This window comes from Rhododendron vialii, chromosome 9a (assembly GCF_030253575.1).
Source record: "Rhododendron vialii isolate Sample 1 chromosome 9a, ASM3025357v1".
NCBI lineage: Eukaryota > Viridiplantae > Streptophyta > Magnoliopsida > Ericales > Ericaceae > Rhododendron > Rhododendron vialii.
The window spans coordinates 12,052,867-12,080,698 of NC_080565.1; the positions used below are offsets into that span (position 1 = coordinate 12,052,867).

Sequence of the window (27,832 nt, forward strand, 5' to 3'; positions counted from 1 at the left end):
AATGGTCTGATTATGAAGACGGTTTGTTAGTATTAATTTTTTTTTCTTTCCAGTTTGGGAGCTAGAATTGGTGTTTGATTTCAACAAAACAAAAAAAAAAAAAACCTTGAGAGTTTGATTTTTGGTGATGCGGCAAGATTCGGAAAATCGAACTTATTGCCAAATTTAATAGCAAAGCTAACTTTGTCAATTTTTATCGCACGAAGTTTGATCAACCTTGAGTCAAATTTATTGATAAAGTTGGATTTTCACGTCTGTTATTTTGCAGAGCTCGTCATTTTGTAGCCTCTACTAGACTCATAACAGTGATCGAAATCGTTCATTTTGTAAAGTTTGTTAAGTATGTAATCCACGTAAAAAAAATAGTTTGATCGAACATCAATAAATACATAAACAAAATAAATTTGTACAAGGAAAATGAAATGACAAAATAATTTGAAACTAAAATTGCCCATTTTTTTCATGTTTGCTTAAGCTAATTGTTAAAGTCGATGACATTCTCGAGCTCTACAAAATGAACAATTTTTATCATTTTCGTGGACTCATGTGGGACCCAGAAGTGCCCAAAATTAAACAGGGGACTGGATCAAAGAAAAACTGTTAAGGAGAGGGGAAGGAGAGCGAGAGGAGCATGGCAGCCAGCCGGTAAGAAAGTCCCTAACAGCCCCTTTGGCAATGGAGGTGAGAAAAGAAAAGAGAGGGGAGTGGTCTCCCTTAGAGCATCCGCAATGGGAATAATCAAAATCAATAACCAAAATGTGCCACGTCAGCATTTGATTATCCATTTAGTTCATAATCAAACTTAACAACCTTTATCTCTACATTGGTTATTTTTGCATCCCTATAAAAAAAAAAACCTTACAGTACGCAATGCACCAATGTCCAATTGCAAACGAGTTCCAATCACGCACCTGACCACACAAAATTATTCGTCTCGATGAGACGATTCTAATGTGGGGTATTTTTTAGTTATTGAGTTTTGAATTTGGTTATTGGGTTTGGTTATTGATAAAAGTTGCTAAGTTTGGTTATGGAATGAGTGGAATTTGATTATTTGCTAAATGACTTATAACTTTACTTATTACAATGTGAGGTATTTTTTTAGCATTGTTGTTAAGTTTGCTTATCCATATCAATTTGATTATTGCAATGGAAATGCTCTTATTAGTGAGAAAAGAGAAGAAAAAGTTGTGGTTTCTCACCCACCCATCCTGCTTGTTAGGGTCTCCGAATCCCTCCTTGACGAGACAAAAACAACGGTGCAAGTACGACGACGATCCAACGAGAGGGTGGACCACACGTGTTGCCAAAAGTTGCGAGAGTGAGATCTACTCTCACCCATGCGCCTCAATCGCCTCACTCTCTCCCTTTCGCATGGAATCACACCACTTTTGGCGAGAAATGGAATTGGAGTGTGAGTGGGTTTCCGTCTCCCTCCTTCTCTCACCCTCTCTTGCCTTCTGGGCTTTCCAAACGAGGGAGAGAATCACTTCTCCCTCCGTCCCCTTTCTTTTCTCTCGAAATCGGCTGATCCAAACGAGCTGTAAGTATATGTCAAACATTCCGAGGCAATAGTCAAATACGCATCGCATGAATGAGGGGTTTTATTTGAGAGAGCCAACATCACTCGTGAGGTTCAGATAGCAAAAACTGAACGTCTCTTGACTCTTGGGATTTTAAAAGTGACCTTTTTAAATTCCGAAATATTGCTTACTGAGTTCTTGACAAAATCCACTAGACCATGTTTCCCACCGAGGTCTAGTTATAGTAAAACTTGTTGGACTATATTCAGGAAAATGGGAAATGTGTACGTATAATTTATTACCGTAGGAAGATAAGAGTAACTTTTTTAATTACCCAAAAAGAGAGCTACTTTTCTTTTTGTTTGGCTAAGATCAAAGAAAAAGATAAGAAAGACCTTGATCACACTGGGACAAGCCCCTCTCTCTCTCTCTCTCTCTCTCAGTAGCTCACCTACACATATATACACAATCTACATTGAGAAAAGAGGGGAAAAAAAAAAAAAAAAACCAAACATAGATGCCTCCTTTGGAGACATTTTTACTCCAGCATTTAAGACAAGGATTTTGATTTTCACGTTTCACCTTTTATTGATGGCGCTCCATTTTTAACATGAAGTTATGAGAGGAAAAAAAAAGCTTAGCTACTCTAGCAAAGAAAGAAGTTGTCTCTCACCCTTTCGATTTACTACATTTGGGCTGAAAGGAGCCTGGGTTGCTTAGAATCCCCAAACACTCCCACTCGCCAAACATGATCATTTAGATAGTAATGCCCCTAGCTTGCGCCCATGGGAATCCAACTCTGTGCACCAGATTCTATTAGTCATTTTTGGCTGCTCAACTCCCTTATTAACTTCATGTTAAAAATGGAGCGCCATCAATAAAAGGTGAAACGCGAAAATCAATTTTCTTAAGGCAATTGAAAAGATAAAAAAGAAACCCCATCCGAAAGCTAGCGAGGAAGGGATGCCTCTTCGTCGTCACTGCTTAGAAAAGCTACTAATTCAAATCTCTGATATATATCATATTCCCTCCTCCTCCGTTCATTTGTTAGAGTCTAGCATTTTATTAAGAATTGTTCTTTAATAGGTGTCCATTTTATAAAATTAGTGGATAAATACATTTTTCATTTTCTCCCTAAAAGTAAATTTCATTTTGAAAAGTTAGTGAATAAAAATATAATGATGATATCTCCATAAAGGATAAGTAAAGAAATTGGAAGTAAAAGTTGATGTAAAAGATGAAATGATATCTCCCTAATAAGTTGAAGTTACGACGCTAAATACTTAAAAAGGGACAGAAGGAGTACGTAAAAGTTCACAACAGGCACTTACTAAGGCGCCAATACGCTAATGCCATTGTGCCAACTACTTTTAAGGAGAATTCCAAGCCTTTACTTGCACAAATAGTTCATCAACCATCGATTTGAGCTCCCCAGTATACACAACCCATCATTTTCCAATGCAATTGTCATTAACAACAATTCTCCAAAATACAAGAAAACAAGCCATTCCAAACACACTCACATATTAAGAAGAGAATAAATTTTTTACACCGCCGGTGTAAACATTTGGTTCCTCCAAATCACTGATGAGTACAAACACTCAGCTAAAACTCTGGCTGACACACTTTCCACACACTCACATAAATGGGCCCACCTAATGTTAGTGGGTGCCACTAGCATTGTTGTTTAAGGTTGAGCAATCAACAACTTACTCATCCATCGAAATGAACTACTGGGGGTCAAAACAGAAACGCCAAATAAGTTTCACATTTGAAAGATTTAGAGCTCTACAGTGCATAGAAAATAGATGATATCTTTTGAAAAATTCAAGAGAAAACTCACTATCTGCTAAGCTAAGCTTAGAGACCTTACTCAACTACCAGAACTTCTTGTGAATAAAGCAACCCGTAGTTACATCAGACTAACAATGAAGAAAAAAAAAAGATTATTACAATCTTGTGCTGCTTCTTCTAAGAGAAGAGTTGTTCTAACTGCAATTCTGCCAAATGAGAAATTAATGGGTAAAGAAGAGATAGTCTTGGTCTTAAGGTGGGCTGGTAGGTTAGTAAAACGGAAAGTAAGATAGAAAGAAGGTTGTTTCATGCAATGCCGTTCCATGAATTCAACATACTATATATATCCTGAGGAGATTACATTACCATAAAATCGGTCAAGAAATCAAAGAATTTGGCCATGCCACCATGCCAAACAGAGATGGTTGTGGCGTTGCGCATTCTTTACCATGTAAACAAGGATCAGACTGGCCTCAATACTACTCGAACCCAACAAGTTAACACATCCGTTCAAAAAAAAAACCTTGTTAACACAATATGTACTAACAATATATTATGTCCATCCACACCAACCTAAACAAATGACTAACCAACCCAAGTATAACTGAAAGCTTCAACCAATAGTTCATCAATAATCTATCAAAGCTCATCAAGTAAAACAACTACACCCGGTTCTGAGATGGACTGGGAGGGTAGATCCGTAGACTTAATTATGCCCACTGTGGCGGCTCTTGGTTCCAAACCCAGAAACTCAAGGTTAGGCATCAAAGTTTTAAATGTTGGACTAGTGGCCTTATACCCTTGCAAATTTTACGAACAACCCATGTCACATGGACTCAACTACAGTTGCCGGTGCGGCTATTTGTCTTTGAGTATCGGATTCATCAAAGTATTGTTTCTAGGATACAGTACACCTGGAATATCTAAAATCCCTACTGCATAATTTTTAAATTCTAGCTTAAATGATGTTTACTAATTTGTCTTACACCTTTCCATGCACATTATAAAAATTCGGTGCACATCTAGTAAGGATGTTTGACTAAACATGTTCAACACGGATCCCATACCCTTATCCAAGTGCCAGGTTTGAGTCAGAAAAACTAGGTTGATGTCCAACTGAACATGTTCAACACGGATCCCGTGATTGGGAGATGCTAGCGGGGGTGCTTGGCAGCGGTGCCGAGCACCCAATCCGGCCGTTAATCTCGACAATCGACGGCTCGGATATTTTCCGAGCAATCGATAGCTCTAATTTGTATGCGCTCAGATTCAATCTGTCCGTGCCGAGATGAACGGCCGAATGCCACTCGGCACCTTGCTTGGCAGGGGGGTGCTCAGCAGCATCCCCGTGTCCCGGATCCCATACCCTTATCCAGTGTCGAGAGTCCAAAACGGGAACTTTATCCAGTGTGGAGAGTCCAACATGGGTACTTTATACATTTTGTAGGATCCATGTAACCAAGCGGATAACACCAGTAAATTGACAACAAATTCTCTAGAATACAAAGAAAACATTCCAAGAACAAAATAGAAGGGCCAAAAACACTTCAAATAAATAAACCCAGCAACCATACTTCTCTACTTTATTGCAAAGGTAAGAAAACACTCATAAGTCATGACTTATTCATCACACCTACCGCTTTTTAACACTGCAAGTCAAACTAAAATTGAAATGTGGTCCAAATTAAAACACCAAATGCTAACCAGTAACATAATTATCCCGTAGTACCAGAAAAGGTACTTTCAATGGCTGGATATCTTGAAGTTGAGAGACTTATTGAGCCATGCCTTCCAACTGCCTTTCCCCTTTTGCGAAATTTTCTGTTTTCCATCATTAGTGGTGGTGTCATTCGCCTGGGGCTTCTTGCATAGCATGAAATACCTAACCCCACTCGATCCAATTGTCTCCCAAGGGCTCAGACCTGTAAAATTTTAAGGAAATGACCCAATTAAAGAGCAATAAGCTTAAAAATTTTATATATTGAATCAAACCTCTCTCTCTCTAAGGTTTCTCAAAAATATTTTGGGGTTGGGGGCTCCGCCGCCTCCACCCCTTCCCCTACCTCTTCACCTTCAAACCGCCCATCCCCATACCTCTTCACTTTCCCGCGCCTAATGGTTATATCCGGCATCCTAGACATCTGACACAGGCGAAGATGTTTAGCTCTGGAGGCTTTGGAATCAGTTTAGACTGCAAAGCGGCATACAATGACTTTCCATGGCAATGAGCCGAAGACCGAATAATGGAGGTTGTTTTCCTTTTGTTGTTTTGTTTTTCTCCTCCTTTTGTGGAGTGTTTTCCTCTAATATGGAGCTTTAGCAACCCTCTAGGATTTTCTTGCTTCGAAAACATTGTGGATTTCATGTTTGGTTCTTTCCATCGTTTTGGGTACCCATTTAGAGTGGTATTTACTACAAATTGGGGGGTTCACAGGCTCTGCCTCTGAGGTGCTTCAGCAAAATTTTGTGCCATTCAAGGAGAGCCCACTCTCTGGCCCTTGTACTATTTTGGGGAAGGAATAAGGACCACTAAAGCCTTATTCAAGAAAAAATAAGACAACTTTGTTTTGATTGGGAAACACCAATGAAAGGAACACGCTCAAATTAGTGTGGCTTTGTCTAAAATTACTCGAAGTGTTCTTTTATTTCCCTAATGAAATTTGTTAAATTCGCAATAATTTTACAATTAATCATTTGGTTTGAAAACATCAATTTAAAGAGTAAAAAAATATGATGAAAAGCTTATAGAAAATAGAGAAATAACATTTTTTTAAATGGAGTTTAACCTACCTTATTTTTGTTAGTCTATTCTAAACTTTTTTCAACTTTGGTCCATATTTTTATACTTTTTTTTATTTTCCTAGTCGAAAAATAATTGTCTAAGACTTCCCTTAAATTATTTTACAGAAATTATCATTTCACAATGTGCATCCCATTTCCAAACTGCAACAAGCATCTTAAAAGGCAATTGTAGTGGTGACCCAGTGGTAGGCACAATATCCTCCCATACTTATGATCGGGTTCAAACCTCAATAATTAAAATTAACATTACTGATTTCTGATGAGAAAAAAATCATGCATCTTCAATGCCAATTAAACTAGAACATTTCAGTAACCTTTACAAAAAAAAAAAAAAAAACCCAATCATCCACTGGGACTCGTGAAGTCCATTTGTTTGGAACTTTGTACTCATTTGGTGTTACGGTCTTACCGAGACGAAAAATGTTTTTGGTCCTTTGGGTTGAACAAAAGGTTCAGTGGTACCAATTGAATTCCAAAGAGAGCGGAAGGGCAAGAGGTGGGGCTCTCCGCGAATCTCACAAAACAGTGCCGCAGCACCTCACAGCACAGCCTGCTTTGTAGTCACATTAGTACCCATGTCTTGACTCTTACTATCTCCGAATTTTATTCGTAATCAGCTTTGCATACATGCTAATTGAGTTTGAAGCTTGTGTCTTGGTTTAAGTGGTTGTAGCTCTTTTCTTTTCTGTAATGAAATCCCCTCTGTAAGTGCTACAACCACTCTTATCTTATAAACAAACTTCCAAACTTATAAAGAAAATTCAAACATCTACGGGTATCACAAATAGTAAATGCAAAATATTCAAAAGAAGAGCAAGTTAAAGATAGAAAATGCAAAATATTCACGGAAATGCAATGGTAGCTGCAAACATTCAACGAAGACCCAAGCTAAAGACTGATAATTCGTGGGTATGGAGGAAATTCACAGAGTTTGCTATAGTAACTGCAACAAGAAATTAGACAGGCATGGAAGGAATTACTATACGACCTTCAGTTCCAGCAGGGGCGCAGTAGAGGACAAAACCATTGATATCCGAACCAAGAACCGGTAACCGGCCCTCTCGAGCATAGTATTTGAGGGCAGTTTGAATAACACCAACAACAAGCTGCTCCTCACCAACTACGAACCGGATGGGTCCAGTGCTACCAGGGAAGGTGACACTAATCAACAGCTGGTTTCCGCCACGGCCCTTCCCAGTTTTCTTCTGCTTGTACATCAACATCATAGGTGGTTCAAAACCAAAATCAACGAAAATTATCAACCAACGTGAGTTAATCTAAGGTAGAGAGAGATGGGTTTCGGCCTGGGTTTGTTTTAGAGAGAGAGAGAGAGAGAGAGAGAGAGAGAGAGAGAGAGAGAGAGAGAGAGGCGGGTGCGGGGGCGGAGGGGAATTGGGTTTTTTGTTTTTTTGGTTTGGGGTATGTAAGGTTTTGTGGGGTGGAGGGTTTAAGGGTCGAGGCCGAGGCAGCGGTAGTACCAGCCTTCCCTGCAAGATCCAAAGGAGAAAGGAGAGATCCCCCTTGAGGTAAAGGGGGAGTTTTGGAAACGATTGCTGGAGATTTCCACCATTCACAATGGACAAGGTTGGTTGCAGAGAGAAGGGGAGAGAGATTAGAGTTCGCGGGAAAGGGAGAAACAGAGATTGGGGTAAAGAAAAAGGACGCCTGATGTTTTAGGAGTACTATTTCTTTTAGGGTAAATTACACTGACTTTCCCTGAGATTTTTTATAAACACGGACATCTTTCCTGAGGTTTTTGAAATGTCTCTCCCCTCCTGTCAGATTTGTTGGGTAACTGACCTGATTGATAATTTTTTAGTTTTGTTCTTATTCAATTTTTTTTTTTATGTTTGTTTTTATGTGATATGGTTTCGTTTCGATGGAAAAAATCAGAAAAGTAAAAAATTATGACTTATATATAAGGATTTTGGGAAATATACAAGAAAAAATTCAAAAATTGATTTTTTGATATTTTTTTTGATATTTATCAAAATACTTGTGTAAAAGTCATAATTTTTACTATTCCGATTCCTCTCGTTGAAAAAAACCTAAATCACATAAAAAATTTTCCGTAAAACTAACAAACACAAAAAAAATAATAATAAAGACAAAACCAAAAAATTATGCTGCATAAGTTAATCACTAGTGTATTTTTGGGCAAATTCTACTTTCACCTCATATGGTTTGAGTCATGTGCATATACATGTCCTATAGTTTAAAAGTGTGCACTAACCCCTTGTAGTTTTGAAAATATGTAGATAACCCAACTCACCGAGACTATTGACCCTAAAAATGATCTCACTTTGTAATAAATCAAAATCAACAACATTAGATATTAATATCTATTAATTATTTTTAGATTAAGAGCATAAGTATTCATAATAACCATGAGATCAAGATTGTCTTATGAAATCAATACAAAAATAATTACCTCAACATATTGAATACACACAAGTGTATTAGCATAATGAGTTGGAACTAGACCATTCTCCATAGCCTAGACAGACCTATTAAAATATTGTACTGCAGTCCTACGATAGTGTGTTTATTTTCATCTAAGACCGTGAACTAAATTTTATATTCCACAAGAACCGATAATCCAATATTTCATGTGTAAGTCGTATTTTACGCACTGAATCATCTACTATGTAGAACAAGAGACACACAAGCACAACATCGAATAATATTATGCAAATATTGCTCATAAAAGATTCTCATCAAAATGGATAAAATTGATTAATAATAAAAAATTAAATATTTATTTATTACAAAAAAGTATGACTTTTAGTATAAATTTCTAACAAAGACAACGTAAAGTATTAGTACCATGTTTAATCAACAAACGAGACTCATAGGCATCGCGACAATTGTACTTAGTATGTATGAACATAACATTAATTGCTCGTGGATATTGGTCAAAATTGATTTGGTTTGGACTTGAAAATTATGTCAACTTCACAAAAGTCATCAAAGAACTTCAAATGTAACGCCAACTCGAAAAATTAGTAACCGATTTCATTTTCATGGTTCAGCAGAAAGAAACTCTCACAAAAAATTGGGGAAAAAAAAAATTAAATGGAAATGGAGTCAGATTCTCAACTGTTAAAGGCCAAACTGCACAACGTGCTGTTGGCTATTTTCCAACTACTTTCGGTACATAATTCAACAATTTAGTTCCGTTCGTATTGTAGATCTCGTAAAAAATGCTTGGTTGTGACTTGTAAACTAGATATCAAATAATATAGGATCCAAATGAAAAATAAATCAAAATGAAACCCACAAAAATTTAGTTTTGATTTGTTTTGTTGCTCCTATCCTATCACATATTATCTGGGTTTTACATGATTTAAAACCACGATCAAGTGCTTCGGCGAGTTCTATAGTAATACTCCAATATATATGGAACCGATTGTTGGATTTTGTTCTGCAAGCAGCTGGAAAACGGCCAACCTCACAGAGTGCAGTTTGGCCTTCAACTGCTGAGAATCTGCCTTGGAATTTGGGCACACCTTAGCCAAAGGTACTATCATGGTCGAGGGAGATTCACAACAGGTTGTTCGGATTTTGAACAAGGATATACTATGCCCAATTGATGTGGAAGTGATAATCGAAGATATCTGTCGATTGGCGAGACGGTTTGTGAGTTGCTTATTCCGATTTGTGAGAAGATCAGCTAATGTGGTGGCTGATACATTAGCAAGTCATAGTGTGCGAGGTTCTGGTTCCAAGACTTGGGAAGCTAGACCTCCTTCGTGGTTATTGCGCTCTTTAGGGCGAGATGATCATCTTTTCTGATGTTTTGTTTAATTTGGTATCAATATATGGCTGTTATAATTTTGAAAAAATAATAATAATAATTGTTGGAACTTATTTATGTGGCTCACATGCCACATCAATTCTAATTATATTTTATAGTGTTTATGTTCGTAACTAAAAATATGGGTATTAGATTTAAATAAAACCTTCGCCTAAATAACAGTCCTGCTACACACACAGCAATCTGTGCACAGATTGTGCACAGATTTCGTTGTGGGGCCCACCACGGGTCCCACACAAATCATCCAAGCTGTTCATTAAATGTAAAACATTTTTTCAAGGGTCTCCATAAAAAATAAGCTCAATCCAATACATATAGGTGCTTCATCCAACCATCTAACTTTTCATTCAGATTTTCGGATAATGAAAAGTTATATGATTGGATCTAGCACCTATAGGTATCGGATTGAGATTATTTTTTAAAGGGGACCCTTGAAAAAATATTTTACATTTAATAAACGGCTCGGATGATTTGTGTGGGACCCGTGGTGAGCCCTACAATGAAATATGTGCATAATCTGTGCACAGGTTGTATGTGTGTGTAGACTTTATGCCTAAATAATTGGTAACTATTTATGAATAGATATGGTGATTATTCATGAATGGGTTTAGTGATCATTCATGTGTAAGGTTGCAACTATTAATGAATAGGTGTCTTATTACTTCTTTGATGGACGGAAGTATGAAGGGTTGTGTCCATTGGAAAGGGTCCCGATCTATCTATATAAAGACCCGTGATTACCATCAAATTACATGTGTGAAGTACATTTATATAGATTAGATTGGAAATCCTACCTTTTGCTCCCCGAAATCAATTAGTGGGAGTTTCGTTGAGTCAATGATATTGGTTCAAGATTGAAGCGATTTCCGGATTTCTTAAAACTTAAACACCATGGCAGAAGGTAATATTTTTCCTTTGTGTATTTGTTTTGATTCTTCCACATTGGTTTATTATTTGGTATCAGAGCAAACCTTCTTATCATTCTGTTTAGTTTGCATTAGTTGATTGGTAAATCATGAATATGCTGAAACCCATCCACTGGGATTTCACATGCTTTTAGGAGAAAAGCTTTTTGATTAGTTTTGATCTTGGCTCGTGGGTTTGCCTAAAAGTCACAGGAACATTTGTTTTGTTTCCATGACGATCAACGTTGTCGGGTTTTTTGCTAATTAATTGATCACTTACGTTTTCTATTATGGGATGGGGTTTGGTGCTCTTCAAAATATAAAATCTGGCCAAGTTTAATTACTATGGCAGTTGGATCAATAGATTTTATTATTGTGGTATTTGGAAGGATGGTAAATGTTGAAACGACAAGCCGTTTTGAAGAACCAGAGTCTCTTATTACATGTTCGGATTTCTATTTTGCCATTTATTGAACTGGTTCATGAGTGGAACACGAGCCACTGGGTTTTATTAGTGTTTCGGAATACTCGTGAAATCCATTTGAAGTTTGAGTTTTTATATGTTTAATTTCGCATTGATCATCCATGCTTTATAGTTAGTCTATGAGTCAAACTTTAGCAATTGATGTGTTTAGTTTGATGCAAAATTGGATTTTCTAAGTATCATTAATGGCAGCAGTAACGATTAGATTGAATCAGTTATGGAATTGCGTTTTTTCCAAGTTCGGAAGATACGGTTCCAAATGTTGGCATTTGGTTGTTGGCAATAGGTGTCACTTATTGCAAGACACATTGCTTGGTTGCTAAGTGTCCTTTGAGAAATGACACACATATTTGGTAAAAGGTCGTGACTGGCCATTACTTACTGTTAAAAGTGGCCTTGGATTAACGGTAGCATGTCTTAGCCCTAGATTAATTGATTCTTTTGTGTGCTTTTACTATGAAGAGAATTCATACTCAAACATACCGTTGACGAAGAGTCGCAATGGTTCATGTAGTCCTGACGAGTGAATCATTAATCATTTCGAGATATGAATATGGGCAAGCAAAATTTTCATATGTGATGTTAAGCCTTATTGTATACCGCTAAATTTTGGTTGATGCATTCTCAGGTGATTTGAACGTTGTGATATTTTGAGATTGGCCATAGCAACTTGAAATATTATGATGTTCCGTATGAAGTATAGTCACATGCAGAATGATCATTGGACTATATATGATTGCGTTAGATGGTATCAACCATTAAACATGAATTGATAAAATTGATTATTTTCAACCACATGAAAATAATTAGTTTTGTCGATTTGTTTGGAAAAAATGATAAATTCAATATCAAAACAGAAAGTCTACACACACAGTAGATCTGTGCACAGATTTTGTTGTGGGGCCCACCACAGGTCCCACACAAATTATCCGAGCCATTCATTAAATGTAAAACATTTTTTCAAGGGTTCCCGTAAAAAATAAGCTCAATCCGATACCTATAGGTGCTCGATCCAACCATATAACTTTTCATTATCCGAAAATCTGAATGAAAAGTTAGATGGTTGGATGAAGCACCTATAGGTATCAGATTGAGGTTATTTTTTACGGTGACCCTTGAAAAAATGTTTTACATTTAATGAACGGCTCGGATGATTTGTGTGGGACCCGTGGAGGGCCCGACAAGAAAATCTGTGCACAGATCTACTGTGTGTGTAGCAGGACTCATATCAAAACAGAAAATTTCCCTATGTCTTCAGATTATGGGTTTTACTTTGAGGTTTGATATTTGCTAGTCTTATTGTTGTAATTTAAGAAGATTCAATGCGTATTGCAACCTTTACTCACAGGGAGGTTTGGATTTACTTATTTCAGTTAAACATTAGCATACAAAGTTGGGAGTTAATTCACATAAATAATAACTCGGTCCTACGATGAGGTTCTTATTTTTATGATTTAAGTTGATAAGACAAACATTTGGAAGTCGAGAATAAAATTTTTCTATGCCCACATGTATGAAGAATTTGTTCTCATTATTTAGATTATTTATCTTATTCATAAAAGTGTTACATAAATTCATGCGTGATGCACCTCTACCCACAGGAAGGTTAGAATTTATAAAATATTGAGAGTCATTATTTCTTGGTTATTGTAGCTATTCATGGTTCTTAAAGTTGCTTATTGTGTTTCACTATCAGTTGTGAAAGTTTTATTGATTGCGTGAGAAGTTTTCTAGTCTGGGATGCATGGATTATGATTTTGCACTATGTGGATAAAGCATCATACCCACATGATTAAGTTCACGCGTTAGATAAAAGTTTGAACATTAATAGTGGGAGAATTAGTCCCTTATGTTTAATGTTGAAAGTAAGAGTATTTGGAGTTCTATTTATGCCGTTAATGCATTTATACGAAGATCCAATAAGGTTTTAGATGGCATCCAAAAGAAATTTGCAAAAAGATAGCCTTTTGTTTATAAGAAGAGACAAATGTATACTCCTTAAAGTTAGTGGGAGTAAAAGCATTTTTCTGGACTATATGGATATTGGCTAAGGATTTACTAGATCAATATCCAAATAAACATGGTATAGAAAGCTACAAATAAAGATTGTGAGGTACTTATAAAGAACCAAAAATTACATGTACATGCATGCTAATCAAGAGTAATTGACTGAGATTAAGCTACAAATCTCTTACCACGGTGTTAACATCCAATTCATAGTGATCTTTATTATGAATGGCAGAATTAGTGAGAGCTATGAAACTAGCATAGCATGCAATATGGGTCTCAAGTTATCGATGTTATGTTGAGATCATTATTAAGTTTATTTCAGCTATAGTTTTGTTCTCTAAGATAAAGATGAAATCCGAATAAAGAATATCGACGTAAAGTACTTCATTAGAGGAGAGAAAGAGTTCATAAACACAATTCATGACCACTGAGCATAAAGTATTGAGCTTGTTATTGCTGGCAAAAAGTTTATGTCATGTAGTGAATACATGGCTTTTAGCTCATTTAATATTAGTTTTCTCTCATATTGATGCTCAATTAAAGTTTCGTCACACTATAAGTGTTCTTAGAGAATAAAGGCGTACATGTGCACATAAAGTATGAAGTACGTATGCAGTTATTCGTTGGGATAAATAAAGCGGACCCTAAGTGACTATTAATTAGTCATGATTTACAGGTGATACCAAATAAAGTTTTGAGAGATTTGTCCATTGTAATACTTGGAAGGAAATGCTTACTTATATTGCATAACCGCCATGATTCGTGTTCAATCTTTCCACTATTGGCCATTATTTGGACAGTTGTTGTATAGCCATATACAATACTTAGAATCTTTTACCCAACATTTTTTTTTCCGGTTGATTTGTCATGTGAAGCAAGTGGGAGAATGTTGAAACTTATTTATGTGGCTCACATGCCACATCAATTCTATTTATATTTTATAGTGTTTATGTTCGTAACTAAAAATATGGGTAATAGATTTAAATAAAACATTACCTAAATAATTGGTAACTATTCATGAAAAGGTTTGGTGACTGTTCATAAATAGATATGGTGATTATTCATGAATGGGTTTAGTGACCATTCATGTGTAAGGTTGCAACTATTAATGAATAGATGTCTTATTACTTCTTTGATGGAAGAAAGTATAAAGGGTTAGGTCCATTAGGAAAGGGTCTCGATCTGTCTATATAAAGACATGTGATTATCATCAAATTACATGTGTGAAGAACATTTATATAGATTAGATTGGAAATTGTCTTATTACTTCTTTGATCGAAGGAAGTATGAAGGGTTGTGTCCATTGGAAAATGGTCTCGATCTATCTATATAAAGACATGTGATTACCATCAAATTACATGTGTGAAGAACATTTATATAGATTAGATTGGAAATCCTACCTTTTGCTCCCCGAAATCAATTAGTGGGAGTTTCGTTGAGTCAAGCATATTGGTTCAAGATCCAAGCGATTTTCGGGTTTCTTAAGACTTAAACACCATGGCAGAAGGTAAGTAATTTTTTCGCTACATATTTGTTTTGATTCTCCCACATAGGTTTATCATCAATATCTTACCTAAAGTTCTCCTAGAAGTCATGTTGCATTCAGGCTGTGGAAATTTGTTTGTGGACAGACATGAGACGTGACTTTAAACCAAAAGTGCCACGCATAAAAAGGAGAAGAAGAAAACATAGAGAGAACACATGCAGGCAATAGTTCAGGAGTACCGCCACGTGGTACTCTGGACTACTTTATAACCACACATTTTTGTAAGGTCCATACACTTATGCTTTGTTTGGATTGCTTTTTGGGAAAAAAATTCTTAACTCAAAAAACACTAATTACTCTTACTTTCAATTATTACTCACCCATATCTTCAATCATTATTCTCAATTTCTCTCTTTATCTCTCTCCATTCATTACATCTACTTCCTATAAATACTCTCATTCTCTCTCCACTCATAACCAGGGCCGGCCCAAGAGGCCGTCGCCTTGGGCCTTCATATTTTGGGCCAAAAATGGGGTACCCCTTCCTTGATAAGTATATATATTTTTCTGTGCACAACTATAATACAAACTTCTTTGGTGGTTCAATGGTAAAGTGTTTGCTCTTTTACATAAAATGCTTGGGTTCAAGTCTTGGTAGGATACTTTTTTGAAGTGTTTTTTTGTCAAAAAAAATTCTCTTGTCACACAAATTGGGGCTAATGTTGTCACGCCTTCAATTTTCAACATAATTAAATATACCATTTCGATAAAAGATCCTCGCATAAGATAAATAATACCTAAAATGATTTTCCACCTGTTTAATTTACAAATCAAGTCCCCAAGTTTGGAGAATTACAACCTTGGCACCACGGCCCAAATTAACTTAAACACAAGCACGAGTGTTTAGAATATTACAAACATAAGTAAAAAATAACTCAAAGTAAATTAGTTACAAAGTCATCTTTAACCAAAAGTAAGTCTATTACAAAGATGAGTGGGTAACTAAGTCAAATTAGCTTCCAAAAACTTTCGTGTCCAAGCACATCATAGCATGCAATCTACTGTCCGGCATTTAAACCTGAATAGAAGGATTTTGTTGAGCTACACTAGCTTAGTAGGAAATTCTATACTCAAGCTATATGTAAATGCGATGAAAACATGCAACTAGAGTGAATGAAATTCAACAAAAACAAACATAAGATACAAGAGCTACCACTACGAACAGACGGACTAAGGCTAGAAAATCCTAGACGTCCTACAGATGTCCCTGACCATTCATACGTCAACTAGAAGTAACATTTAAACTCATACCATTGGCCATAGAGCCTCATTTCATAAAACCTTCCTTTTTGATTTTCAAAACAATTTAGAGAAAACTCAAGACCGTTACGAGTCAAACTCCGTTGATTCAAGCTTGAATACCGGAATCCGTTGATTGTGCTCAAATACCGGATCCTTTGATTCGCTCAAGAATACCGGTGGATTTTTATCAAAAATCCTCTTTTCAAAATTCAAATTTCTTTCTTTAATAAAACCTTGATAAAACCAACCTTTCATTCTCTCTTTCGACAATCACAATCCCAAGCAACAAGCAATCCAAACATCAACATAGACTTCTAAAGTCAATCAAAATTCTCTTCATCATGCGAGACATTCAACTGTGTTACCTTCCCTTGCGTCACATTGAATTCTCTCAACCTGGGTTTTCGCATTACCACACCTCGCGTTGAGGGCCCTTTAGAGTCTCCGTATTACCACACCTTGCGTTGCAGGACCCTCAATTTAAAATTATCAACTCAGACATACACACATGCATAATCAATCCGAATACAAGAGGACAACATTTTTCAAGTTCACCTTTCTTTCATTTATCATCATGCAAGGCATTACAAATTAATAAACACATCCCATCGTACAATGATAGATACCTTAAGTTCACGTTATTCCTAAAAGTCTATCATGATGTCCTTCGTCAAGCACCGAACCCACAATGACTCATCACCATACCACCCGCTAAGTTCTAAACAAGAATCTTATAAAACAAGCGCCAAGGAACCTAGGGAGCTCTACAATATGAGGTACGAATATACGAGTCATTAAGACACAAGCAATCACATTCAAGAGTGACTTAAATACATTCTAATTATACATGGAGTCATAACACGAAACGAAACAATCTTAAGAATAGCCAACCGACATTGACAAATCAACACACCTCTACTCAGATGGTCATAACTTTCTGTGTACTAAGAGTTTTTAGGTGACTCTAGCAGCAAATGAAAGTTGACTTCAAGACCTTCGAATCGATGTAAAATTTGCATGAAACGGACATCGGACGAAGAAGTTATAGCCTTTTGAAGTTGGGCTGAAGCTCAAAAATAGACAGAATTTCCAGATTAGACCAAAATATAAAATCCAACCTCAAGCACGAAACAAAGCATGATCTAGGTACATAAACATCACATAAACATATAACAAGAGTAAAAAATTCCTACCTAAGTGGGTTTTGAGCAAAACCCTAGGTCTACCGAGAGATATGTGCTTGAATCCACTAAAAATGAGCTCCACCCAGGCTTAGATACAAGATCTAGAGTGAATACAATCCAAAAATAAGATAAATGAACAAAGATCAACAAGTGATTAAGAGGAGAGAGAGAAAAACGTGGGTGAGAGTTCAAATATGAGAGCAAGAACACAAAACTTACCCATTGTTCTCCAAATGTAAGATTCAAGTGATTTTGAGGTTGGAAACCCTTGGATCTTGAAGATTTGAGGTTGAAATCAAGAGTTTGGGGTGAGATTGGAGTTGGGTAAGTGAAAGGGGGTATTTCCAGGTCTGATTCGTGGTATTTGGGTGTGAAAAATGGTAAAGAGGAATATTTATAGTGGTCCAAAAAGCATGCTGAAAATTGCAGAAAAAATACATCGGGTACCAGTACTGGGCGATTCCCAGTACCGGTACTAGAACCCTCAAGAAGTCAAATTGGCCAAGTTCTGGACACAGGTACCGGAACTGGGCAAAAAGCAGTACCGATACTGGCTGGACAGAAAAATGAAATTTTTTCGACGGACACCGAATCAAACCCCACTTGCTACCAACACTTCCAAACATCAATACAACCTCAAAATACACTATTCCACATATTTAAATGATTAAAGAAAATTTAATAATTCACAAGTCTCTACATTCTATCCTTCTGAAAGAAATTTTGTCCTCGAATTTGCTAAACCAAGTCACATATCGCACAACTGTGTAAAAGCCATAGCACCAAACATCATGCAACAATTCTATAATCACAAAACTTCAAACCGAAAACTCACATTGATCAAATCAAAACAAATGCGGATAATCCCTTCTAACTTTGTCTCCCTTTTTACCACGTAGACTCGCACTAATGGTTTTTGTCTTACCTCTTCACACTTGATCGCGGATCTAGGATACATATTGGATTCTCGCCGTGGGATACGTTGGCTCCTAACTCAAGTTCGGACCTTTCTAACTCATGCAAAGGATTCGGCTTCTACCTGCTCACCATCCGTATATATAATCATAAATACTCTAAAGATTTGGTGGCACTGCCAAGCAATATGCAATTTCGAAGCTTCCCTTTACCACGAAATTCTCACATACAGTCATCTATCTCAATGCAGAAATCTTACCTCTAAACGTAACCCGATAGTCCACTTGACTTTTCGAGACTTCCATCTAGAAAGAGCGGTGATCAAGCGCCTCTTCTAACTAGATTTCATCGGTTGTCGCCTAGGTATCAAAAAGACACACACAATATCCGACACTCACCCCATCTTTCTAGCGGTGAATGTTTCCCTTTCCGCCCAAAACAAGACAAACTCCAACGCGGTGATGCTCTATGGAACACACGATTTTCCCTTCTTTTTTCTTTTTTTTTTTTATCATGGGTGACGATGATAGCTGGCGTAATCTTTTGGTCGGCCTCGCACAGTTAGCAATCTTTGACATTGTTACCTTGATTTGTTCAGTCATTCTCTCTTGAGCTTCCAAAAATCGTCGGTGAATAGATTTCATCGTACTCCTCAATATTAAATCTAGTGAATCATGAATACGAGCCAATTCCTTTAAAGGTCGCACCAAATTATAGCTCCAGATTGGGTCACGCTAGATCATGAGAAGGATTCGATTGTTATCTCAAACGAAATGAGCAAGTTTCGAAACTCGAACAAGGTCAATCAAAAATCCAAAGAACTGTAATGAGATATTCGGAATTTCAAAGGACACATGGAACCCTTTAAGGTGGTTAGGCAACGAACTCAAGTACTATTTTACGATAATCAGGGAAATCTTAAAATGACTGATCATACCCTTCTTATTGCTCCACAAGTCAAAGGAGTTAGCAGATAACATCTTGGCAAATGAAATACTTCAATACTGAGGACAAACACAGAGTAATGAGATAGTTCCCTAGTAAACTGAGTGATCGAAAACCAAAATTTCGTCTTTCACTGGTGTTCAACTCTGATGTGGTTTCTCAACTCTGGAGATACATGGTGATCCGTTATGTCAGTTTTAAATTGTTAGAAGTTTTACTCATTTCTATAACTACAACAAGTGAATTCGAATTGAACGGTACCAACAAATGAGTATCAATGAAGTATGTTAGATTGGGTTTAATTTGGTTGGAGTTGTAACTTAAAAACTTGCATAGGATAACAGTTACAAGCAAATGATGAAATTGGTAGTCGCAACAGGAGGATCTAAATTAACCAACGAAAATTTTATCTCAAGAAAAACAATGTTGACAATAAGACTCTAAATGGGAATCGAGAAGCATTCGTTATCATTAATAGAAAATGAGTCATAGGATAATTTGCCACAAGAACTCAATTGTTCCCCAGACATACCAAGAACGATTTTGTGATAAATAACTCAAATGTCAAAAGCTATAATTGGTCAATAGTACGACAGACTTACGGGAAAATAGATTACAATACAACTCTAATAAAATTTCAATTAGGCCAACGTAATAGGGTAATAAAAGAAACAACTCTCACGAGATCACGCTCGGAATGTCACCAACTAGCACGGACGCAACCAATCCCTTCCCAAATCAGATCAATCATTGCCATACATAAATCTAAGAAGTCGAAGACAACGCACCATTATGGAATGGCTAACGAATAAGTAGAATGACAAGGGAGTGATGATACCTCAAACAATTGTTTCTAAGAACGAGAAAGAAAGGTAGGAGATAGTAGTTCAGCTGTGGAATTGCATCTGTTGCTGTTTCGGTGTACGTTTATCCTGCTGCACCGAGCTCGACTCTCCATGCACTCCGAATCCCCGAGTACAATTTCTCGCAAAGTGGCTGGGCTTGCGGCAGACATAACACAGTCTATCAAGCTGTGAGACTCTTTGATTCCTAGACAATGTAGATGGCCTAAGATTAGTCTGGTTCTACAAAGGTTGCTTTGGTTCCCTTTGCCTTTTCCTCTATTGGCTTCGAAAATCCCCTGGCGATATACTCACTCTAACGGTTGGTTGCCTTTGTGCATTCAGGGTTTGCGGCCGGCTAACAACCTGTGGACAGTTTCTTGCGAACATGGTCAAGCTTCCCACAAGTAAAACAAGATCTTTGACACCACGGACATTAAACACAAATATGACCAGGCTGACCACAACAATGACACACAATCTGACGTTTGAGGAGAACTCTCGGAGTCCCGATATGAAAAGGTAGCTTAAGGCCCTGCTGGCTCTGAATAGAGTGACTTGGTCCCCTCGGTTTCTTTTCTCTTGCACTCTGAACACTCCATGAGAATGAGCTCGCGCTAATGACTCGATATCTAGTGTCCCCACATTGACACCCCTCTGGGCACCCTCCAAAATTTCAACACCCTTCATGACGATCTCAGGAAACATTGTCTCATCCCTAGTACGTCGATTCACCTCATTCTCCCCGTATGGACTACAACCCTGGTGATCCTGATTCCCGGTCTCACCCCATCTAACTTCACGTCTCGAAAATATCTTACTATGAAAGCATAAAAAAAGAAAGTCATCAACATTAATCAAATTGTCGTATGATGCAAATCTCCAACCTTTCTAACATGGCAACAACCCTACGCCACTTTACTGTAATATGAATGCAATGCCATATCAATGTACTAACCCATTCATCCAAGCACACATGTGTTTTGAAAAAAAAAACGAATGCAACGATTTTTTTTTTTTTGAACCTTTGAGACTATGTCTCCACACGGTCTCGAAGTATTCTAACCGAATACTCTAATACCAATTTGTTACGCCCTCGATTTTCAACATAATTTAATATACCATTTCGATAAAACATCATCTCATAAGATAAATAATACCCAAAATGATTTTCCACCTATTTAATTTACAAATTAAGTCCTCAAGTTTGGAGAATTACAACCTTAGCACCACGACCCAAATTAACTTAAACACAAGCACGAGTGTTTAGAATATTGCAAACTTAAGTCAAAAGATAACTCAAAAGTAAATTAGTTACAAAGTTATCTGTAACCAAAAGTAAGTCTATTACAAAGATGAGTGAGTAACTAAGTCAAATTAGCTCCCAAAAATCTTCGTATCTAAGCACACCATAGCATGCAATCTACTGCCCGGCATTTAGACCTGAATAGAAGGATTTTGTTGAGCTACACTAGCCCAGTAGGAAATTTTATACTCAAGCTATATGTAAATGCGATGAAACATGAAACTAGAGTGCATGAAATTTAACAAAAACGAACATAAGATACAAGAGCTACCACTACGAACAGATGGACTAAGACTGAAAAATCCTGGATGTCCTATAGATGTCCCTAACTATTCATACATCAACTAGAAGTAACATTTAAACTCATACCATTCGCAATAGAGCCACATTTCATAAAACCTTCCTTTCTGATTTCCAAAACAATTTAGAGAAAACTCAAGACCATTACGGGTCAAACTCCATTGATTCAAGCTTGACTACCGGAATCTGTTGATTTGTGCCCAAATACCGGATCCGTTGATTTGCTCAAGAATACCAGTGGATTTTTATCAAAAATCCTCTTTTCAAAATTCAAATTTCTTTCTTTAATAAAACCTTGATAAAACCAACCTTTCACTCTCTTTTTTGACAATCACAATCCCAAGCAATAAGCAATCCAAACAACAACATAGACTTCTAAAGTCAATCAAAATTCTCTTCATCATGCGAGACATTCAACAGTGTTACCATCCCTTGTGTCACATTGAATTCTCTCAACCTAGGTTTCTGCATTACCACACTTTGCGTTGTAGGCCCTCTAGAGTTTTCGCATTACCACACTTTGCGTTGCAGGACCCTCAATTTAAAATTATCAACTCGGACATACACACACGCATAATCAATCTGAATACAAAAAGACAACATTTTTCAAGTTCACCTTTCTTTCATTTATCATCATGCAATGCATTATAAATTCATAAACACATCCCATCGTACAATGATAGATACCTTAAGTTCATGTTATTCCTGAAAGTCTATCATGATATCCTTCGTCACGCACCGAACCCACAATGACTCATCAACATACCACCCGCTAAGTTCTAAACGAGAATCTAATAAAACGAGCGCCAAGAAACCTAGGGAGCTCTACAAGACGAGGCACGAGTATGTGAGTCATTAAGACACAAGCAATCACATTCGAGAGTGACTTAAATACATTCTAATTATACAGGGAGTCATAATACGGAACGAAACAATCTTAGGAATAGCCAACCGACACACCTCTACTCAGATGGTCATAACTTTCTGTGTACTAAGAGTTTTTAGGTGATTCTAGCAGCAAATGAAAGCTGACTTCAAGACCTTCGAATTGATGTAAAATTTGCATGAAATGGACATCGGACGAAGAAGTTATGGCCGTTTGAAATTGGGCTGAAACTAAAAAACGGGCAGAATTTTCAGATTAGATCAAAATATAAAACCCAACCTCAAGCATGAAACAAAGCACGATCTAGGTACATAAACATCACATAAACATATAACAAGAGTAAGAATCCCTATCTAAATGGGTTTTGAGCAAAATCCTAGGTCTACCGAGAGATATATGCTTGAATCCACCAATAACGAGGTCCATCCAAGCTTAGATACAAGATCTAGAGTGGATACAACTAAAAAATAAGATAAATGAACAAAGGTCAACAAGTGATTGAGAGGAGAGAGAGAAAAACGTGGATGAGAGCCCAAAGATGAGAGCAAGAACACAAAACTTACCCCTTGTTCTCCAAATGCAAGATTCAAGTGATTTTGAGGTTGGAAACCCTTGGATATTGAAGATTTGAGGTTGAAATCAAGAGTGTTGGGTGAGATTGGAGTTGGGTAGGTGAGAGGGGGTGTTTCCAGGTTTGGTTCGTGGTGTTTGGGTGTGAAATATGGTAAAGGGAGATATTTATAGTGGTCCAAAAAGCGTGTTGAAATTGCAGAAAAACACAGCGGGTACCAGTACTGGGTGATTCCTAGTATCGGTAACTGGAACCCTCAAGAAGTCAAATTGGCCAAGTTCTGGACATTGGGTACCGGTACTGAGCAAAAGGCAGTACCGGTACTGGCTGGACATAAAAATGAAAATTTTCCGACGGACACCGAATCAAACCCCACTTGCTACCAACACTTCCAAACGTCAATACAACCTCAAAATACACTATTTCACATATTTAAATGATAAAAATAAAATATAATAATTCACGAGTCTCTACAACTGTGATTCAAACACAAGTCCACTGAATATTATTGCTAATGCACAAACCATTAAGGCCGGAATATTTACCATGTTTTATAGTATGAAAAAAAAAAAGATATATAAATAAGTATTTCTTTTTATTATTTTTAAATTAGAAAATTTATGTAGGGCACAATTCCTCCACTAGGCCTAAGATATCCAAATACCTTGAGCCGGTCCTACTCATAACCTTACAAAATTTCTCAAAAATATCTCACAAACTCATTCAAACACAGCATTAATGATAGATCCCACTAAAATATGTGATTGTAAAGTGATCCAGAGTATCACATGACAGTACTCTCGGAGTATTGTATAATTGATCAACAGGTAAAAATACAGAAAACACACAAGTTTGTGGGGAAGAGATTCCCGGAGCTGGAGGTCCCCACGTGGATGTGCTTGACTCTATGCTATGTTATTTTCCAAAGGTTCAGACAAATATCTGATATTCTTTCGGTGCGTTATTTTCATATGGAAGTGGTATACATAAATGATGACATTGACAGTCTTAAGTTAAGACTCTTCTCTCTCTCAAACCCTATAGAAGCAGCTGCCCGTACCTCCTTCTTTCCCTCTCCTTAGGGTTTTATGCCCTAATGGATGACGGGAAGGAAAGGATTTCTCCCCCTCCTAGAGTTTTTCCATCACCCCATCTTAGATCTCGGAAGTTTTTTCTCTTTCCCTCTTAACCCCCGTCCTCCTCCCAAAACCACCATTTGTTGCCCCTCTTCCGCCGTGTAGTCCGATAACTTTTGGAGGTAGTGCCTTACAGATCGTGGTCGCCGGATGAGTCCTCTTTGCTGGAGTGGGAGATCTAGGTTGGTGGACTCCGTTCTGTTCCATTATTGATTTTCTCTTTTTTGTTATTTCTTTGGTTTCTACTGTGTGGAATTTCTCCCCGTGTGTATTCATAATAACCATGAGGTCAACTTTGTCTTATGAAATCAGTACAAAAATAATTACCTCAAAACAGTCCTATTGAATGCACACAAAGTGTATTAGCATAATGAGTTGAAACTAAACCATTCTTTGTAGTCAAGAGAGACCTACTAAAATATTGTACTACAGTCCTACGATGGTGTGTCTATTTCCATTGAAGATCGTGAACCAAATCTTATATTCCACAAGAATCGATAATCCAATCTTCCGTGTGGAAGTCGTACTTTACACACTGAATCATCTACTATGTAGAACAAGAGAGACACAAGCACAACATCCAATAATATTATGCAAACATTGCTCAGATTCTCATCAAAATAGATAAAATTGATTAATAATAAATAATAAAATATTTATTCATTACAAAAAAATATGACTTTTAGTATAAATTTCTAATAAAGATAACATAAAGAATAAATTAAAGTATTATGTTGAATCGACAATCGGTTCTTAGATGTAGTCCGCCATAAGATTAATTGCTCTTTAGGATATTGGTCAAAATTGATTTGGTTTGGACTTTAAAATTAAGTTCAACTTCACAAAAATCACCGAAGAACTTCAAATGTAACGCCAACTCGAAAAATTAGTAAACGATTTCATTTTCATAGTTCCGCAGAAAGAAACTCTCTAAAAAATTGGGAAAAAAAATCAAATGAAAATGGAGTCAGATTCCCGGAGCTTGAGGTCCCCATGTGGATATGCTTGACACTATCCCATGGTTGGCAGTCCATTCATTTTCAGTTTGGTATGTCATTTCAAGTATTTTTCTACAAAGTATTTCCAATTGATTAAAAAAACGGAAATGTTAGGGACAAAAAAAATTTACCCCGAAAGTACCCCGAAAACAATAATCAATGGTTGAGATTTACTTTGATATGTGTGACCCAATCATCAAAGTGATTCTCAACCATTGATTACTGTTTTCGGGGTACTTTCGGGGTAAGTTTTATTTGTACGTAGCATTCCCCTTAAAAAAATTATGTGGACCTAATGCATACTAATTTTGATGGACTTTGATTGTATTTGACGGGTAATAGGGAACTGATTTGATTTTAAGATCTGATTATGTTTGGTCTTGCCTTCGGGCATAGACAAGACACTAATTTTTTTACCCTTTTCAATATATTTTCACACACTTCAAATCATTTTTTATACATTTCAATGTACTTGTTTATAATGAGATTATTTTTAGGAATTTTCTTTAAAAATAGTATGCCCAACATATAAAGGGGGAAGGGAGGGAGAAGTTTTTCAGTGCCGGGTGGGCACGGGCCATGTGGGGCCGAGCACCATCTCAGCCGTCCAAACGTATTTTGGATGGTTCAGATCTGTTTGGATAATTTTTTAATGTAAAATTATCAAAACACCCCCACAAGCCCAAATAGATCTGGGCTGTCCGAAACACGTTTGGACGGCCGAGATGCGTGCTCGGCACCACATGGCCTGTGCCCACCCAGCACTGAAATATTTCTCGAAAATAACGCACCGAAAGAATATCAGATATTTGTCTGGAAAATAACATAGGATAGAGTAGGGATGGCTCTCAAGCTCACCATTCAAGTTTTTTTTTTTTATAAATACAATTCAAAATTCGTGGAGCAATTGTCACCATAAACTTTTTACCACATTGAGGACCTTTGTTTTCCACATGTCTCCATCTTTCTATCAGATTGCATCGTAGTTTTTGAAAAGTCAAACTTTTAATGGCAAATAACACACAAAAAATTAATAAAAGTTGACATTCATGAAAATTGTTCTTAAGGCATTATAGAGCTTATTGTTATCACTTGAGCATTTAGATATTAGCACAAAAAATAATAGAGAATCTCATTCCTATCCGAACCAAGTTCGGAGAGAGAGAGAGATCAATTTTGTAGGGACTAGAATCCCTAATATTTTCAGGAATGATCTCATTACTAAGATTGATTTAGTACCGATCCCAGTTATTGAATAGAAATCCTGTCTATATGGGATTTGAATTTTGAGTAGGAAGAGAAAGAACCTAGGATCATTTGAATCGCAAATTTGAAATTAAATCACAACCCCTTAATGTGCCACTAAGGATAGTTATAAGAGAGATATTTTGCAAAACCGTTGTGTAATATAATATAGAGATTGTATATTGTGTTATTTTTGTTTTGTCATTTTTATAACTTATTGAGAAGGACTCAGTATTAAAAATAGTGAACTTTTAAAGCTCGTCAGGGCTTTTAATCATGTCAAAACTGACTACTTAGAAGATAAACATGATCCAATCATGCATCTAATGATTCATGTCCGATTGATGTGATTTTTTGCACTGCTAGATTTCTCAACGAGTAATATGAGATGAATGATTACGACAATTTAAGTAATTTCATAATGAATCCAAAAATGTCAAAAAGTGAATCGATCCTGTTTTTCTAAAAAAAATATGGAGGAGCCATGCCTTTATGTATACAATTTTTTTCCCTAAACGATAACAAATAATATTATAGATCCAAGAAACAGTATATCAAGAGGAAACTTCATCCCTAATCAAAGTATCAAGAAACCAAACAAAAGGGGACTCAGTCCAAAAATTATACCCAACTCCAACTAAACATATCCCTCCAAACAGTTGGAGAACTATAGAAAACAACCAAAAACACTTACACGGGGGTGATAGAAACCCCACAAACGGGGAGAAATCCCACACAGTGGACACCAAAGAAAGAACAAAAAAGAGAAAAATCGGTAACAGAACCAAACGGAATCCACTAACCTAGATCTCCCACTTTGACAAGGAGGACGCCTCCGGCGACCACGATCTGCAAGACACTATCTCCAAAAGCCGTCGGACTGTACAGCGGAAGAGGTGGAGGAGGGGCGGCAGATGGTGGTTCGAGGAGGAGGACGGGGGCTAAAGGGGAAGGAAATTTTTTTTTCAAGATCTAAGATTATTTTTTATATTTTTTGGAAAGCTTTCAAGATCTAAGATGGGGAGATGAAAAAACCCCCATGAGGGGGAGAAATCCCTCCCCTCCCGTCACCCATTAGGGCGTAAAACCCTGGGGGGGGGGAAGGAGGAGATGTGGGGCAGCAGCTTCTTTGGGGTTGGAGAAAGAGAGAGAAGAGTCTTAGAGCATCCACAGTAGAATAACCAAAACCATAAGGGCCTGTTTGGATGAGATATTGTGAAGGGGGATTGTGATATCCCCCCTTTTGGTCCGTGGACCCAGGCTTAGACCTCATTTGGGAAGTAAAATGGATGGGGTATTAGCTAAGTCCCGGATTCTATTATACCCCCTAGGGCTTGTTTGGATGGGGTATTGTAAAGGGGTGTTGCGTTATACCCCATTT

At 37.0% G+C, this 27,832-nt stretch overlaps 2 protein-coding genes across 2 annotated transcripts in view; both read right to left on the minus strand.

Moving 5' to 3' along the window:
• Positions 1-1,937: 1,937 nt before the first annotated feature.
• The window catches only part of LOC131301320 (kirola-like), a 55,512-nt gene continuing 29,617 nt past the window's right edge, over positions 1,938-27,832 (minus strand). The window contains exon 3 of the mRNA XM_058327524.1: positions 1,938-1,969. Coding sequence (XP_058183507.1) covers positions 1,963-1,969 — 7 coding nt within the window. The 3' untranslated portion in view covers positions 1,938-1,962. The remainder of the gene's footprint in view (positions 1,970-27,832) is intronic.
• On the minus strand, positions 4,848-7,776 carry LOC131301322 (uncharacterized). The gene is made up of 2 exons (XM_058327527.1): positions 7,108-7,776; positions 4,848-5,239 (listed from the first exon to the last, which is right to left on the minus strand). The coding sequence occupies exons 1-2, from the start codon at positions 7,343-7,345 to the stop codon at positions 5,061-5,063; spliced, it is 417 nt and encodes a 138-aa protein (XP_058183510.1). The 5' UTR covers positions 7,346-7,776; the 3' UTR covers positions 4,848-5,060.

What these genes read in the sequence shown, in the direction of transcription:
- LOC131301322 (XM_058327527.1), bottom strand. Translation starts at nt 7,345, where the DNA reads ATGATGTTGATGTACAAGCAGAAGAAAACTGGGAAGGGCCGTGGCGGA. An exon ending in CGCCCCTGCTGGAACTGAAG is followed by an intron (nt 5,240 to 7,107) that starts GTCGTATAGTAA and finishes AAAATTTTACAG; the next exon opens with GTCTGAGCCCTTGGGAGACA.